Consider the following 17,823-nt stretch of genomic DNA (forward strand, 5'->3'; position numbering starts at 1 on the left):
CATCTAACTCACGGGGATGCCCAACATTATTTCCCCAGATTAAATTTGTCACATTTTCTTAGAAAAGTAAACGCCAACACAAGCATAGAAAATGTTATAAAGGCTCAGCAGGTCTGGCAGTATCTGTGGAGAGCGACACAGAGTTACCATTTCAGATCGATGACCTTTCATCAGAAATATTTTGCTTTTGCAAAAAACTCAGAGGTGGGTATGGTGTCAGTATGAGAGTACTGACCCACCCGAACTGTGACATTGTTTACATACAGTGTACTGAGCCGATCAGGTGCAGATTGGCCGGAGGTTTCAGTGATGGAAAAGGGAGCGGTTGTTCTGCCACATCTTTCTGTAATAAATAAACCAAAAGTAATAACCACGCCATCGTGCAGTTGAAATTGCAGGCATAAGGAGAAGGAATTGTTGGAAGGACAATGCGCTCATTCGTGTAGAAGTCAGTTTCCCAACTTTGGAGCAGGGGCCAAATTCTTCCCATCAAATGTTTAACCCATGGGTCAACTAATCTTGTGTGGAATATCACCAGGCCACTTGCAGGGAGCAAAATTCGCTGTGAGAGAGAAGGTAAATCAGGTAGTATCTTGACTTCAATAGAATTGAACATCAAGCGTTTCCTGTAACATTTCACGAATGTGACTCGGCCTGTTTTACCTCCCTTGTTCAAATTTACGTCGAAGTCTGATGAGTCTAAATGTACTTACCAGACTTATATCACAGTTCTCTATTGCTGCGATGTTTCTTTCAAATATAGAATATTCTCCTCTGAGCTGAATTAACTAAGATAGCTCGAGACAGAATAAAGAGTTTGGACTCAAGTTCTGAAACGCTAGTGGTCAAACACCTCTATAGACGTCATTACATTAAAACCGATCAGTTGACCTAGTGAGTCTGCCTCGCTACCTCAGTGAACAGGACACAAAGCGTCCCCGAATCGAACCAATCACTTATTTCTATTTCCCCCGCCCCCACCAGGCTTTCGCAGGTTTGTTCAGGTCTAAACCATGACGCAGATTATCAATCCGTGAACTATGATCCCGGGTAAGGTATGAAGACTCCATATTGTACATCCAATTTGATTTATCTTTTGTTGTGAACAACGGGGCAATTTTCATATTGGACACTGGTGTACACCGATCACTTTGGAACTAAAACTCCATTCCACCCTCGGCCCAATTTTCCCCTCCGCCGAAAAGATCATCCGCTGTGTGAGTATCACAGCCTATTTGATATTGCCGGCTTCACCGTACTGTTCAAAATTTAAAAGTATATACAAATGTGATAAGTGTCATAAATATTGCAGAATTTTCTCTGTTGGACATGTACTGCCTGAAAGTTTCGGTGAAGTTCATGTTCTAAAATGTAAGCCAAAGATTGCCTTTGTGTACTGATAAAACATTTCTGTGTTGACATTTCTGCACATGAATTCCAAGCTGGCATTGAATGCTCCAGCATCGTTTAAATAACAAATGTAGGCGCAAGGTTTCAAACATAGTAAATTCGTTCAAAGTGTAGTCTCAGTAATTTCCTCGGTTGGAGGTGAAAAGCCAACAAAGTCTCTTCTTTTCGACTGGCCCTTTTTTTTGTGTTTTAGCTTGTCTGTGTGTGTATTTCCATATTTGGTTGTGTGATGATTGTTCTCTGTCAGGTTTGAAGTAAATTAAACGGCATGTTTAATACATCATTTCATTTTGAAAATTAAACAAAAGTGGTGTTCTGTGCGAAAATCTGTTTTCGTTCAGCAAGCAGAGGGAACTCATCCCGCCAGGTTATTGTTAATGATTGATTATTGTAATTCTGTTCAACATAATGCAAAATTAGAACAATGTCGTCACTTGTTTCTCTTCAACCGAAATAAGTCTATAATTTCCACAATGATGCACTTGTATTTTATTTCAATGACCAAAGTAACGTTAAATCCCGTTCTAAAATATATGATATTATGATTATGTCCAATGGGATGTAACTTAAGTAGGACGCTTTTCATTAGGTTCTTTCTGAACATAAAGTTACATCGGCCCCATCCATATCATCAAAACTGGGGAAGTATATTCCCTTCAGAGGTTTCATCCTGTCCGGTCGAATGAAATATTATATTAAAATTCTCAACAAATGGAATGTGAAATCGAACCTTGTAAAATGACCTTAAACTATCACATTCATAACTTCAATCGAAATTAAAATGAATGAGAACAATGTAATTATAGATTCGGTGGCAGCTTCCTTAAAATGTCACAAATTGCAATCATTAGACTGTAGAATCAAAAATTGCTTTACTATTAAGCGAACATTTTGCATATTAATAACGGTGAAACCGTCTTCTTATTGACCGAGGGGTCAATGTCAATCTTTAATTGCAACAAGGTCACTTCAGGGAACATGCACCTACGGTCATCAGTCCCGAAAATTAACGAATACGCCCGGAGTTGGGTGACTCCAGTGAGACAGGGAGGATCTCAAACTCATTCAACAACCAGAGTAACCAGCCCAGGGTTTCAGATGGGAGGGCGTAAAAGCCTGGGTGTAAATGAAATCGTTTGTGTTATAAAAACAAGAAATGCTGCAAATACTCAGCAAGTCTGGCAGCGTCTGTGGAGAGAGAAGCAGAGTTAACGTTTCAGGTCAGTGACCCCTTCTTTGTGTTATTGTTTTATTCTTTATAAACCAGATAAAAATTTAACTTTCAAGAAGCTTCGACTAAAATTGTTCCAGCCGTTATATGTACGGTCATCAATAATTAAGCAATGGATTTTAGTTCCTGTCGTTATTTCTAGCGGAATAGTCAGATCATATGTCTACTTATTGTTTCCCCGACAGACATTATCGGAAATTAGTTACTATGGCGACCTGGGGCTGGGCTCTCTTCTCTCACTAGCTTTTCGAAGCATGAGTGCAAGCCCTTTATCTTGTCTCCGGACATTGTGGGCAGTTCAGTTTATCTCGGAGGAGAACAACTGATATTTGAAAGAAAGAATGCGGAATACTGATCTGGAATGTGAGTCCAGCTTCGATAAGGTTCCGCTTGATTCTAGAAGGCGATAGATACTGCGTTTGTCTTTGTAATATTCAAATGTATTTTATCGGAAGTTTCAAAAGGTTCAAGCAAAGAGAGCACTGAAAATACGTCTTGAGAGAAATTGTTATGTTTGAAACCTTGTTACCTACATTCAGTATAAAGGCAGTTGTGAAGTATTTAATCGCGGGCTATACTTTTCGTGCCTAAATATTAGCACAGAGTTTTTTTTTTTATTCATACACAAGAGCTACCATTCTATGCGTTTCTATTTCTGTATCTGGCTGTTAGATGATTGCTGTTTGTCGTGACAGAAGTAAATTAAACTGCATGCCTGTTGTAATGTTCTATTTTGAAATTCGAATATAATTTTCCCGGAAACCTGTGCCTGTTCGACGAAAAGGAAGCGCTTTACCCGTCAGCTTTCTAAAAACTGATAATTGAATTTGCAGGAAGTAATGTAGCATTAGAACAATATATTAGCTTGTATATTTCTAACTGAAATAATTGCCACTGCTTGCAATTACGAGTCTTTTTACTTCAAGAAACAGTGTAACGTCATACATCCATTACAATAACACATCATTAAAATTGTATTATTGTTTTATTATTATTGGTGTTATTACCATAATTATTATTATTAAAACATATTCAACTTGAGTGGAAATATTTGCACGAGGCTGTATTGGTAGAATAGTCTAGACTGTCGTGGAAACTTTATTTAGGCTCGATAATCATAGCAAAAACATAATTTGGAAAAAAAAGGCGCCAGTGATATCAGGATGAATGGCAGGCAGATATAAAAACAACTTCAATTAAAGATGAATAATATTGATATCGATTGGGATCAAATCCATTCTTCAGAATGGGGAAGGAAATTTCCGTCCCAGGATTAGTTTATTTGGGTTTATTGCACTGAAATATTAAAATCCTCAACAGGTGATTCGTGAGCACGAGATTTTAAGAAAATATCTTTATGTACATTGCATAAAAGTGTCAGATTCACAGCAATCTGAAATAATTGATTCAGAATACATTTCTGTATTCTCTTGTAATTTTGCAAATTGCCGTTATTTGGCTAGAATATCACAACGCATATTTTTAATCGCTTTAATTGAAATGTTGGCATGTTAAAATCTGTGGAAATATCTTCTTATTTGCTGAGTATATTCTTCAGTCTTCATTTAAAACATGGCTACTTCACTGAGCACCGAAGGCACCGCCATGATTCACCATCTAAACCCACAATCCGGTGTAAGGAACGACCCAGTCAGGCACGGAGGCTCCCAGATTCAGTCACCAGAGAAAGGAGGAATTCAGATGGGAATACCGAAATCCAAGGGTGTAAGATTAAATCATTTTTTGTCATGTTTTTCGTTCTCAGATAGATCACAATTTCAACAGAGCATGTTATAATTTCAAGATGCCTTGAGAACTGCTCTGTGTAGAACACCACTAAATAGACGATGGAGATGAGTTCCTTTCGCTATTCTTAGCGGAATGCTAAGACCACGTCGAGAATTCCACTCTATATACTAATCCGTAAATATGTTCATGCATGAAGTTATGCGTTAAGTATTTTTTTCAAGTCAGCCTCGGGATGTGTGCGTCGCGGATAAGGTCGATATTTAATGTTTATCACCAGTTCCTCTTGAGATCATGGAGGTGGGCCTTCGTCTTGAATCACAGCGGTCATTATTGCAATGATGCTCCCACAATGCTACTATTTTGGGAGTTCGAGGATTTGGAGCCACCGAGGATGAACGTACCGTGACATATTTCCAAAGTCATGATCTTGTCTGATTTAGAGGGGCACTTGGAGGTGGCCATGTTCCCACGAACTTTCTCTCCTCTTAGGTGGTAGAGGTCGCAGGTGGTGCTTCCCAAGCAACCTCGGAGAGTTGTTGCCTTTATTCCTGCAGCCACGGTGCGCCGGTCTTGGAGAGCATTGGTGGGCAGCACAGTGGCGCAGTGATTAGCACCACAGCCTCACAGCTCCAACGACCCGGGTTCAGTGCTGAGTACTGCCTGTGTGGAGTTTGCAATTTCTCCCTGTGAACCGCGTGGGTTTTCGTCAGTTTCCTCCCACAGCCCCAAAGGCTTGCAAAAATTGGTAGGTAAATTGACCATTATGAATTGCTCCTAGTCTAGGTAGGTGGTGGGGGAATATAGACATGGTGGGGATGTGGTAGGAATGTAGGAATAGTATGAATGGGTGGTTGTTGGTCGGCGCAGACTCGGTGGACCGACGGGCCTGTTTCAGTGCTGTATCTCTAAATAAATCGATTGTTTATGGTGGTGATTCTTAGATGTTCCTGTTAATGATCTAATCACGAATATTTTATTTGTTTTGGTTCCGATCTCTCCCCCAACCCCCGACTCTCTCACTGTTACGTTTTATTTGATTTTATACACTTTAATTTCGTTGCTATTTGTTCTCTTTTAGGTCGCTCAGATTGTGTCAGGAGTGCTTTTTATCCTCTTTTGGACGCCATTAATTCTGAGTCCTTATTCTATAACAAGACAATACAGAATACACTGGTGGAGCGGTCTGTCGGTGAGTTTATGTTCATTGTTAGTTGTAGAAAATGTTAGAAGGAAATTGACAGTTAGAATTGAACAGATTAGGGCCGAATATTTTTAGCCATTGTATGTTCGGCAGCATCACCTTTCTTTTCAGCTCTGTTCCTCTGGAAATTTACCTTAGTGTTTCTTTTGCCATTTTTGTAGCTTTTGTCCCCGATAACTATTTTTAATGACTTGTGAATATGTGCCCCACCCCTCAAGATCCATTTGTTCCTCTATCCCATTTAAACGATGTTCCAATGAGGACATGACCTGATTTTTTAAATTACTTCCTTCATGTGATGTGGGCATCGCTGGCGAGGCCAGAATTTATCGCCCATACCTCATTGCCCTTGGGAAGGTGGAGGTGAGTCGCCTTCTTGAACTGCTGCAGTCTATGTTTTGTTAGGAAGGGAGTTCCAGGACCCAGCGACAGTGAAGGAACAGTGATATAGTTCCAATTCAGGCTGGTGTGTGGCTTGGACGGGAACATGCAAGTGGTGTTGTTCCCATGCATCAGCTGCCCTTGTCTTTACAGGTGGTTATTGGTCACGGATTTGGCAGCTGCTGTGAAAGGAAGCCTCCACCGAACAAAATGTACCACCCCACACTTGTTTGTGTTGAAAATAATTTACAATGCCAATCTTAACGTTTAATAATGCTGTCCTATATTTTGTCGCAGTCTTCTTCAGTATTCATTAAAACGCCCAAATTTGAATTCATCCACAAACTTTGGAATTGTGTTTCCGATTCCTGAGTACAAATTGTTCCTCAGTGCATTTTGTTCCCTGCCACTAGTTTTACATGATTTATTTACATGGAACCTTAATCTCTCTGTTCCTCCATTGTCACTGGCTTCCCACCAATTAGAAAACACTCTGATATATCACTTTAGATCCAAAAGGAATTACCTCACAATTTCCAAACAATCAATTGAAGTTGCCACTGTTCATCTGCACATTAACGCTGCTTTATTACTATGTTAAAGGCGCTCTATAAATGCAATCAGCTGTTGTTTGCAACTTTCTGCTGCCCTCTACATTACTTCCTGACCCCGCAAACTTAGTGTCTTCAGACATTTGGCCCTCTATTGCTTCATCTAACTCATTGAAACGCATAGTAAAAAGCTGATACAGATCCATCGGAGACAACACGGGAAAAAGTCTGCAAATAATCATCCAAAGTATTATGATCCATTGATTAAGATAGTTGTAATCAATATAAACAGGCTTTATCCTGTGAAATTAATATTCAAATTTTTGGTTCCAGTTTATAATTTCAGGGAGCCTGTGGTGCGTTCTGGGAACGGTGTCAAGTACACGCCTTGTGAGTCCAACCATAAAGGTTCTTATATAAGGAAAGTATTTCATTGCAAGGAGTACGGTTTTCACTCTAAATCCTGTTTGCTGAGATGATTAAATGCGGATTCGACAAATAGTCATCAACTGAGATGAGTGAAGTGGAGCCGCATTTAATGGGGCATATTGTGTTCTAGTGTGAAACAGGTAACAGTGATGCAGCACACAGTTTTTACAGCTCCCCCTTTCATATTACTAAAGGGATTAAATTCAAAACCACAGATGTTACGTGAAAATTATATCGAACTTGGATCAGACCACCCTCAGAGTACGGTGCACTGTTCTGGTCCAAAAAAGGTATAGAGGTAGTGGGGAAAGTGCATCAAATAATTAGAAGGCTGATAGCACAACTGAATAGCTATAACTATCTCGAAAATCTAAACCGGCTGGGTTTAGGTGCAGTTAACAGGACGCTGGATAAGTACATGATGGAGAAATGACTAGAAGGGTAGGGTGAGATAAAGTAAACTGGGAGGAGGCTCGACTGGAGAATAAACACCGATATCCACTGGTTCGGCCGAATGGCCAGTTTCTGTGGTGTAAATTCCATTCAACTATATGCAATATATCTCTTCCAATGACATCAGTGGAAATACATTTCACACTATCACACAATGTCGACATCAAGCCAATTTGTTTTCCCCAATAACAGTAGCTCTATTCCAAGCATCTTTCTTTTGTTTTTTAGCGATTCTTAGCTTGATTAAAAGCCTGCCCTGAAGAAACTTGCAACTTAATTATTGTGTGATCTGCTCGTTTTAATCTATTCCTAATCAATGTCATTCCCCAGTAGGCTCCCTGCACATTTTACCCTCGACCTGCCCCAAAAAACTCTTTCTCCTCCAACTTAGAGTCATAGAATCCTAGAATGACACAGCACTGAATGAGACCATTCCTCCATGTTGCCTCTGCCAGCTCTTTGAAAGAGACATCCAATTAGTCCTACTGCATCCCCCACTCTTTCCCCACAGCCACGCATTTTTCTCCATTTAAGTGCTTATCCAATTCCGTTGTCAAAGTTACTATTGAATCTATTTCTGCCACTCGTTCAGGCAGTGTAGTCCAGATCACAAGAACCCTCAGCTGAAAAAGAAAAAGCTTCTCGGCTTTCCCCGCTTCTTTTGATTATTGTCTTAATTCTGTGTCCTCTGGTCACTGACCCTGCAGCCATTCTGTCAAACCCGTTTTTAATGTTGAACACCTCAGTTAAGTCTCCCCTTACCCCTCCCTGCTCAACAGAGAAGAACCACAGCTTCTGCAGCCATTCCTTGCAACTATAAACTACAATCCCTCATCACTGGCACCATTCGAGTTGGAACATAGGAGCAGGAATAGGCCATTCAACCCATCCAACCTGCCCCGCCATTCAATAAGATCATGGCTGATCATCCACTTCAATACCTTTTTCCCCACACCATCCCATATCCCCTTATGTCATTGGTATTTAGAAATCTGTCAATCACTGCTTTAAACTTACTCAATGACTGAGCTACCGCAGCCCACTGGAATACAGAATTTCAAAGAATCACAAGCCTCTGAGTGAAGAAATTTCTCCTCATCTCTGTCGTAAATGGCTTCTTCCTTATTTTGAAATTGTGTCTCCGGTTCTAGACTCCAAAACCAGGGGATGCATCTTAGCTGCATCTACACTGTCTATCCCTTTAAGTATTTTGTAGGTTTCAATGAGATCACCTCTCATTCTTCGAAATTATAGAGAATACAGGCCCAGTTTCCCTAATCACTCTTCATAGGACAGTCCCGCCATCCCGGTAACAAGTCTGGTGAATCTTCGTTGCACTCCCTCTACGGCAATAATACCCTTCCTAAGGTAAGGGGACCAAAGCTACACACAGCACTCCAAATGCCGTCTAACCAATATTCTATATTTTTGAAGCAAGACTTCACTATTCCTCGACATAAATCCTCTTGTGATAACGGTTAACATACCATTACCCATCTTAATTGTTTGCTGCACCTGCATGATGACTTTCACTAACTTATTGACAAGGTCACCCAGGTCCCTTTGTATGTCTATACGTTCTAATCACTTACCATTTAAGAAATACTCTGCACATCTATTCCTCCTACCAAAGTGGATAACCTCACATTTTCCACATTATATTCCATTTTCCACGTTTTTGTCCACTGTCCAAATCCCCTTGAAGCCACTTTTCATTTTCCTCACAACACACATTCCCACCAGTTTTGTTATCTTCTGAGAACTTGGAAATATTACATGTGGTCCCCACTTCCGAATCATTGATATATATATTGTGAACAACTGCGGCCCAAGCACGATCCCTGCGGTACCCCAGCAGTTACAGCCTGCCAATGCGAGAATGACCCGTTTATTCCTACTCTCTGCTTTCTGCCTGTTAACCAAGCCTTAATCCATGCCAGTATATTACCTCTCATCCCATGTGCTTTAATTTTGCCAGCCAATCTGCTGTGTTTGCCTTTATCAAAAGCCTTCTGAAAATCCAAGTATTACATGTCCACCGACACCCCTTTATCAATTTTGTTAGTAACATCCTCAAAAACTCCAACAGGTTCGTCAAACATGATGTCCCATTGATAAATCCATGTTGACTATCCCCAATGAGATCATTATTATCCAAGTGTCCATCCTGTAGAATAGATTCTCGCATTTGCCCAACGACTGATGCAACGCTAACAGGTCTGTAATTCCCTTTTTTCTCTCTCCCTCCCTTCTCAAACAGCGGGGTAACATTTGCCACCTTCCAATCCGCAGGAGCGGCGCCAGAATCTCTAGAATTTTGCAAGATGATCACCAATGTGTCCACTATCTCCACAGCTACCGCTTCCAATACTCTTGGATGTAGAATATCAGTGACACCGTTAACTTTAAAACACAAGATATGAACATGGCAGACCAATTCTACTGAATAGGTAATACTAAAATTAAAATGTAGTATCCTGAAGACTTATCAACCGGCAACCCCATTAATTTCTCCAATACAACCTCTCACTAACACTAATTTCCTTCAATTCTTCATTCTCCCTAATCCCTTAGATCTTTAGTTCGAGGAGATTTCTTGTATCTTCCTCAGTGAAGACAGGCACAAAGTAATCATTTAGCTTCTCCGCCATTTCTCTATTCCCCATTATAAATTCTCGTGACTCTGCCTGGAATGGACGCACGTTTGTCTTAGCCAAATGTTTCCTTTTTCACCTACTTGCAGAGGTGTTTACAGTCCGTTTTTATATTTTAACCAGCTTACATTCATATTCTATTCTCCCTTTGTTTTTCAGTTTCTTGGTTCTCCTTTGCTGTATTCTGAAATCCTCCCAATCCTCATGTTTACTATTATTTATGGCAGGCCTTTAATTTTAATCTTATACAATCCTTAAGTTCCTTTTACCCCACGGTTGACTGCCTTTGCTTTTGGGGTTTTGTGCGTTGAAGGAATGCATAGTTGATGTAAACTATGTAATATTTATTTAAAGACTATCCATTGCCTATGTACTGTCATACCCTTTAATGCATTTTCCCAATCCACCTCAGCCAATTTTCCCCTCATACCTTCATAATTTCCTTTGTATAAATTTAATACCCTGGCCCTCAGATTGAACTATCCCACTTTCAAACGGAATGCAAAATTTTATCATATTATCGTCACACTTCACTAAATGCTCTTTCACAACATGACTATTAATTAGCCCTTTCTCAATACATAATACTAGATCTAAAATAGCCTGTTCTCTAGTCGGTTCCTCAACATACTGCTCTGGAAAACCATCCCTAACACACTCCAGAAACTCGTCCTCCACAGCATTAGTACTCATAAGGTTTACCCAGTCTATATGCAGATTGCAATCACCTATGATTAATGTATTACCCATGCCACATGCCTCTCTAATCTCCTGATTAATACCATGCCTCACACTACCACTCCAGTTTGTTGGCCTGTAAACAACTCCTACCAATATTTGCTCTCCCTTGCTGTTTCTTTTGCACACCCGAACAGATTCTACATTTTCTTGTTCCGATCTGAGATCCTCCCTTACTAATGTACCAATCCCTTATTATCAGTGCAAGACCACCTCCTTTTCCTTTTGCCTGTCCTTCCTAAATGTCGAATATCTTTGAATATTCAGTTCCAGTCTTGGTCACCCTGTAGCCACGTTTCCTTTATGGCAATTAGATCATACCCATTTACCTCCATTTGGGCCTGTAAACCATCTACCTTGTTGCGAATGCTGCGTGCATTCAGGTAGAGTGCCCTTAACCTTGTCTTCTTGACATTCTACATTCTAAGCCTAGTTGATGCTCCCCTTTGTTTTGCCTGTTTTCTGATGTCACTTGCTAGTATTCTGCCTCATGTTACCAGCTTTACTTTCTTCCAATTTGAGCTACTCCTCGGGTTCCCATACACATGACAAGCAGTTTTAAACCCTCCCAAACAACACTAGGAAATCTTTCTGCAAGGATATTAGTTCCGGTCCTGTTCAGGTGTAGCCCCTCCATTTCTACAGATCCCACCTGCCCCAGAAATCCGATGGTCTCCCTCCTACATGAATTCTCCAGCAGTTCTCCTAATCTTATGCTCACTGCCACGTGACACTGGGAATAATCCTGAGATTACTGCTTTGGAGGTCCTGCTTTTTAATTTCCTTCCTAACTCCCTAAAATCCTCTTTCAGGACCTCTACCCTCTTCCAACCTATGTCGTCGGTAACAATGTGGACCAGGACCTCTGGCTGCTCACCATCTCCAGAAGGATCTCTTTGAATTCTTTCTAAAGTAGAGAAATTAGATTGAAATACATCTCAATTCTGCGGATCATGCTTTATGCCTACTATATGAACTGCCATATTTCATTAAATGCTATATCCACAAGTAAAATACTACATTTTAATTTTAGTATTACCTATTCAGTGGAATTGGTCTGCGATGTTCATATCTTGTGTTTTAAAGTTAACGGTGTCACTGAGGCAGTATCAACAGTCATGAAGTAAAGATATCTGAATTAACTGCTGCTTACTCTCTGAAGGTGCGAGCCTGCCTGGTGATGAATTTGATCAGTGTCCTTCTGGTTCTAGCCAATGGATTCTTATTGTTCCTTGATTTCCCTGATTGGACCTCAATCGTTCCCTGCAACTCTATAAGTGCCGAGGATTCTTGTCACATTGCTGCTACTGTAAGTACAGAATTTAAATCTTGATGCACGAGTAAAGTTTGTAAGTCAGCAAAGTTAGGTGTGAGCAAAGTCAGGTGCGTATATGTTCGATTTATTTTGCATAGAATTACAAAGAATGCACAGCACAAAAGCGGCCCTCTCTGTATTTAATGCTCCACACGAGCATTGTTCCACCTAACCGAAGATATACCTATCAATAACGGGTTAGTGCAACTGGCAAAGACCAGTTCCGCTCCTTTGCCCACACGTGGCTGTTTTATAAGTTCAATGCTTTGAGTTGAATTTCTTCTAGAATTGGACTGTCACTCTGTTTACGTCTATTCTCGTTGCTAGAAATCTTTTATTTTATTTCTGATTTCCTTAACATGTTCTTCCCACTGATACACAGATATTCAGTTTCTTCGTTGAACTCACTCTCTGTGTCCTGATGCCAATCGAGCTATCAATATCAATCGATGTTTCCATTCTTGGCTGCAAGACGTTGTGCATCAATTCTAAAATGCATGCTAATAAGGTTGGTAGTTACACATACGCAGTTCATATTTCCGATTGATCTAAACAGAAAGAATCAACATTTATAAAGCATATTTCACGACATTATAAAGCGCTTTACAGTGAATAAAGAACCGTCCTACAAACATTAGAGTAATAATGATCAGATAATGTTTTATTTGTGTTGGTTGACGGTGGATATAGAAGCAAGACACGCGGACGAAGTCCTCTGCTGTTCATTGAATTTATAGCATGGGGTATTTATATCCACCTGAGCGGGGAGACAGGACCTCGGTGTAACATCTCAGACTTGAGCAAACACACCGAGACTGACACTCCATAGCAATACTGAGGAAGGTCTGCCCAGTCAAAGGAGATGACTTGCGGTTGGTCCGTTCCACTGAGGTCCTCTCCACCCTCTAAGGTGGACGTAAAGGAACGCATTATATTAGAGTAGGAGAGTGTTGCTGCATCCCTTGCCCTACAATTACACCCAGGGTTCAACCTCACTAAAAATAGATGATCTGGTCAAAATTACATTGCTGCACTTGGGAACTTGCTGCACACAACTTGGCTGCCGTGTTTTCACATTAGAACAGTGACGACACTTCAGAACAAAAGTATTTAATTGGTTGAAAAACCTTTTGGGGCATTCTGAAGTCGTGAAAGAGGGTGCTTAAATGCCAGTCTTTCCTTTCCTTGCATCCGAAAAATGGCACCTCCAACAGTGCTGCACTGGAGTGTCAACCTACAGTATGGTCTTAAATCCGTGAAATCAAGAGAGAAGTGTAAATATGGACATGGACTGGGCTCGGTGTCAGTAAGCTGAGGGTGGTAGTTTGGGATGCATGGTTTCCAAACTTGGTTTTGGTTTGCAGTCGTGCTCTGCAATGGTTAATTTTGGGTCGATTGCTCTTTTAACTTTTTTTAACTATCTACACTCGGGTATAGGAGGAGCATTGCAAAGTTTGCAGATGATACGAAATTTGGAAATGCAGTAGATAATATTGAGGACAGTTGTCGGCTTCAGGATGACATGGACTGAATAGTGAAATGGCCAGAAGCTTGGCTGATGGATTTCAATGCTGAGAGGTGCAGAGTTATACATGTTGGAAAGTCTAAAATGGATACAATAAATAGGACAATTCTGAAAAGTTCAGAAGAACACATAAACCTTTCTGTGCATATGTATAAATCCTCAAACGTGGCCAGGCACGTTGATAGGGGAGGGAGGGGGGGTTAAAACATGGGGCTTGCATGGATTTCTAAATCGAGGCATCAAATATAAAATCAAAGGGTATGTTACAAAAATCGCTAGTTAGGCCTCAGCTAGGGTATTTCTGCAAATAGATACAGGGGAAGTTTGCACGGACATCAGCAGGGATGAGAAACTCCCGTTAAAAGGAGAGGTTAGAAAAGTTAGGGCTGTACTCCTTGGAGCAAAACGGGTTTAGAGGTTACCTAATAAAGGTTTTCAAGATGGTAAGACGTTTGTTTGAAGGGTTACAGAACGGCTGTCCCCTGTAGTGAATATGTCAATAACCAAAGCACATAGATTAAAATCACCGAAGAGAGGGGGAATGAGACGAATTTGTTTTACTCAGAGAATTATAGGAATGTGAGGCATTCTACCTGAAAAAGTGATGGAAGTTGATTCCACAAATAATTTTAAACAGGAATTAGACAGATGCTTGAGGATAAGGGGTATGGAGAAAAATTTGCGAGGATGTGGGATTAAGCATGACAGCACAAACATGACAAACAGAAAGGCCTCCTTATGTGCTGTAATTTCGATGAATCTATAAAATCAAATTTGGTAAAATGGCAGCAGGCCGGGTAGGTCCCACTCGATTTTACTCACCCCGCCCCCCCGCCTCCAGCCTGCTCCGCAGTGGGATGGGGGAAGGGATTAAAGGTCCGGTCAGAGTTTTGAATCTGCTTTCACCAACCTTTAAGGCAGCTCTTTCAGATCGTCAGAACTCCTTGCATAAAGGAAATTCTCTGCATCTCCTCCCAGCTCTTTTGCCAATTATCTTAAATCTTTGTCCTAATTATCAAGTTATGATCCTCAAGGATTTTAAGACTTAATAGAAGGTGCTGTAAGGTCATTCACAATTTCTGGTTGCCAATTTCCCATCAAACCTGCCTCTTTATGTCCTTGTGACATCCCAGGTATACTTGCATGCTTAGTTTGGGAAAATGCTGAGCTAGTGAATGTAAGAAACAGATAGGGAACAATAGGATACTTTTTAGGAAAAAGGCCAGAGTGAACTTAATCAGACCCGGTATTTGGCCTATTATTAGATGTGTATTGTCCAGTGGTATTTTTAAGCTCTTTGGTTTTCCAGCTCACCTGCTTTGTCTCTTCAATCCGATCAGCTCGCAATTCAGAATAAACAGGTTGTATTATGCTTCCTGTTATCAGAATTAAAATTTTAACATTGCCTTCAGTACAGTTGCTGCTTCGTTAATGTTAGCTATAAATTAAATAAACTATGCACAGAAACTCGAATTCCGGGATCCGGATTTTGCACAGTAGACACAAGCTTAATGAGTCACAATGTTCTGACTCAGAGGTGAGACTGCTACCAACTGAGCTAAGGCTGACACGCGAGAGCTTTTCGATCAATTCAGTATTTGGTGTTTACCTCCAGAAAGTATTGTAATTAAAAATATTGCAACGTTCTCTGGGATTCTTAGTTATTGAAAAGTTTCATCCATTAAACAGAATCATCATTTGTGACTGTTTTTGTTTTTTTGGTTGACTATTTGTTTGTTTCCCATTTTTGCATAAATTCTCTTTTCTGTCACAGCCTCCAAATGAGTCTACTATTCAGAGTAACACCTCTCAAACACAGATACCCCAAGACCAGACTGACTGCAGTATGATGCCTTTACCACCGGTCTAGAAAAGGGTTTCATTGGCACAACAGGAGTTTCAGCAGGAAGATGACTTGGCGCCATGGGGACAATGTCCAGTTCTTGAATGGCTTTGCTTTCTCTATCGCGGAATGTATCTTGTTTGTTAAGCACAAAAATAAGAGATAAGCAGAATAAAAAGAAATTTGCGAACTGAGGAATTGAATCTTAGAGAGCATAAGGGGACCATTCGAAGCACCATGACTGTGTTAGCTTTGGAAAGAGTTTTTCTAGTTAATGGCACTCCTCGTGCGCTCTCCCTATCGTTCCAAAAATCATTCCACTTCAGGTTTTTAACTAATTCACTTTTTAAAGTTACTATTGAATCTTCTTCTGCCACCATTTCCGATATGTACATATATTTACCCTCTTTTCTTTCCACTCTTATTCCAAGCCGCGCTCTCTCTGTCTCCCCCTCTCTCCATTATTCTCACCTTCCCCCAGATTGCCAGCCCTCTCGTCTATCACATCAGACCATCCGTTACCTTTCTGCCTTTCCCCAGTTGCTCTCGCCTATCATTAGCCTCTTTCCCTTCTCCTTTCTTTACGGAATGCCTGCCTGTACCTTTGCACCTGTAAGTGCCCACCTCTCCTCCTCCAGATCCAGCCCCTTCCTCATATACATGCAACCCTCTTCTTCCCGTCCCCCTATTGATATTATGCTCCCATTCCAAACATAGTACGGTTATAAACCACGGTTTGTTAAAGAAATATATCAAAACTCCAGTGATGCCTACTTGCCAAAATCTGTTCTGTTGAATTCAAGCCTAAGATCAATCGAAACAGCTCACTCCCTTGTTCAATTTTTTACCTGAAAAATTCCTACCTCTTCCCTCTCCACACTATCTTGCTGTCAATCCTATGCAAGAGAAATTTCTTTACTCACAGGGTTGTGAATTTTTGGAATTCTCTACTTCAGAGGTCTGTGGAAGCTCAGTCATTTTGTTTACGTTTAGGGGCACATACCCCAGCACATACACCAAATGTCTGAACCTGCGGTTCCTCTCGTACTGAGCAGGATTACTATTGCAACAACACATCATCAGTAGGGTAAAACTAACCTGTCTCACGACGGTCGAATCGCAGCTCACGTTCCCTATTAGTGGGTGAACAACCCAATGCTTGGTTGATTCTGCTTCACAATGAGAGGGAGAGCCGACATCGAAGGATCAGATGTTTAAAGCAGAGAGTGACAGAATTCTAAATACCAATGCCATAAAGAGATTTGTGGATAGTGTGAGAAAACGGCATTGAAGTGGATGATCAGCCATAATTGTATTGAATGGTGGAGCAGGCCTATGGGCTAACTGGGCTATTCCCGCTCCTATGTCCTATGTTCCTTTGTTGTGCGCATACTCAAAAGCAGTTATTTGAATGTAAAGTGCTTTGAAATGACATAAGGTCGGGAAGGCGGGCTATTAATGAAAACTTTTTTTCTTAACTCGCCCTCTCTCTCTCTTTCTGACTTTCTTTTTATAAAAGGTGACCCTGGAATACAAGAGCTCTGATTCTTTGATTGTTCTGAAATGGATGCCCATATTTATAGACAATGCACTTCAATTCATGATTGGAATAAGCTAAAAGCTGCACCATTACTTTCTTCACATGTTTCCTACCGACCTTTCTCACCACGTGACCCGCCCCACCTTCTTACCGAAGATGTTTATAACTTCTTGAGGTAGGAGCTCAGACGTAAAATCTATTAGACATCAACTCTTCATGATTCAGCTTGTGGGATGAGTGCTCACGTAAACAGTGGAGTGAACTCTTCACCACCAGCAGAAGCATCAGCACCACACCACCAACGACCACATACCCCCGCCCCTGGCCAACCACCCTCCCACCCGACCACCACCACCCTCCCTTCCGCCCCCCCCAAAAAAAAAACACACATGCACACACACACATAAACCTTATATTGAATAGAAACGAAGGAGATAGCTTTAACATATTCCAGAGGATTGTAAGTGGGATGACAGCCAATTCTGTGGACAGACTAAAGAAGCTGCGTTTGTTCTCCTTACAGGAGAGAAGGTTAAGAACAGAATTAATAGAGGCGTTCAAAATGGTAGTGGGTATTGATAAAGTAAATAAGGAGAAACTGTTCACATTAGAAGTAGGGTCTGCAATCGGATGGCACAAATTTACAGTATGTTGCAGATGACCTACAGTGGAACAGAGATTTTTTATTTACAGCGAGTTGTTATAATCTGTTTTAGACTGCGGAAAGGGTGGTGGAAACAAATTCAATAGTAACTGAAGAAGATAATTTACTGTATACTGTGCAAGGAAACATGTGCAGGGCA

The 17,823-nt window shown here is 40.8% G+C and overlaps 1 protein-coding gene across 2 annotated transcripts; it reads left to right on the plus strand.

Moving 5' to 3' along the window:
- Nucleotides 1-1,131: 1,131 nt before the first annotated feature.
- Nucleotides 1,132-15,636, plus strand: LOC137345280 (membrane-spanning 4-domains subfamily A member 4A-like). 2 transcript variants are annotated; one of them, XM_068008758.1, is made up of 7 exons: nucleotides 1,132-1,217; nucleotides 4,200-4,366; nucleotides 5,469-5,579; nucleotides 6,857-6,913; nucleotides 11,960-12,106; nucleotides 12,495-12,620; nucleotides 15,412-15,636. In XM_068008758.1, exons 2-7 carry the CDS (start codon nucleotides 4,214-4,216, stop codon nucleotides 15,505-15,507), a joined length of 690 nt encoding a protein of 229 aa, XP_067864859.1. In that variant the 5' UTR covers nucleotides 1,132-1,217; nucleotides 4,200-4,213; the 3' UTR covers nucleotides 15,508-15,636. The 2 variants fall into 2 exon arrangements, with proteins under 2 accessions (XP_067864859.1, XP_067864860.1); XM_068008759.1 differs by lacking the exon at nucleotides 1,132-1,217 and adding an exon at nucleotides 2,923-3,004.
- Nucleotides 15,637-17,823: the final 2,187 nt, after the last annotated feature.

The sequence above is a fragment of the Heterodontus francisci genome, chromosome 28 (assembly GCF_036365525.1).
Source record: "Heterodontus francisci isolate sHetFra1 chromosome 28, sHetFra1.hap1, whole genome shotgun sequence".
In the NCBI taxonomy this organism is placed as follows: domain Eukaryota; kingdom Metazoa; phylum Chordata; class Chondrichthyes; order Heterodontiformes; family Heterodontidae; genus Heterodontus; species Heterodontus francisci.

Coding starts and splice junctions, on each gene's coding strand:
- LOC137345280 (XM_068008758.1), top strand. CDS start 4,214: ATGGCTACTTCACTGAGCACCGAAGGCACCGCCATGATTCACCATCTA. Junction 6,914..11,959: donor CGGTGTCAAGTACACGCCTT/GTGAGTCCAACC, acceptor TACTCTCTGAAG/GTGCGAGCCTGCCTGGTGAT. Junction 12,107..12,494: donor CTTGTCACATTGCTGCTACT/GTAAGTACAGAA, acceptor ACTGATACACAG/ATATTCAGTTTCTTCGTTGA.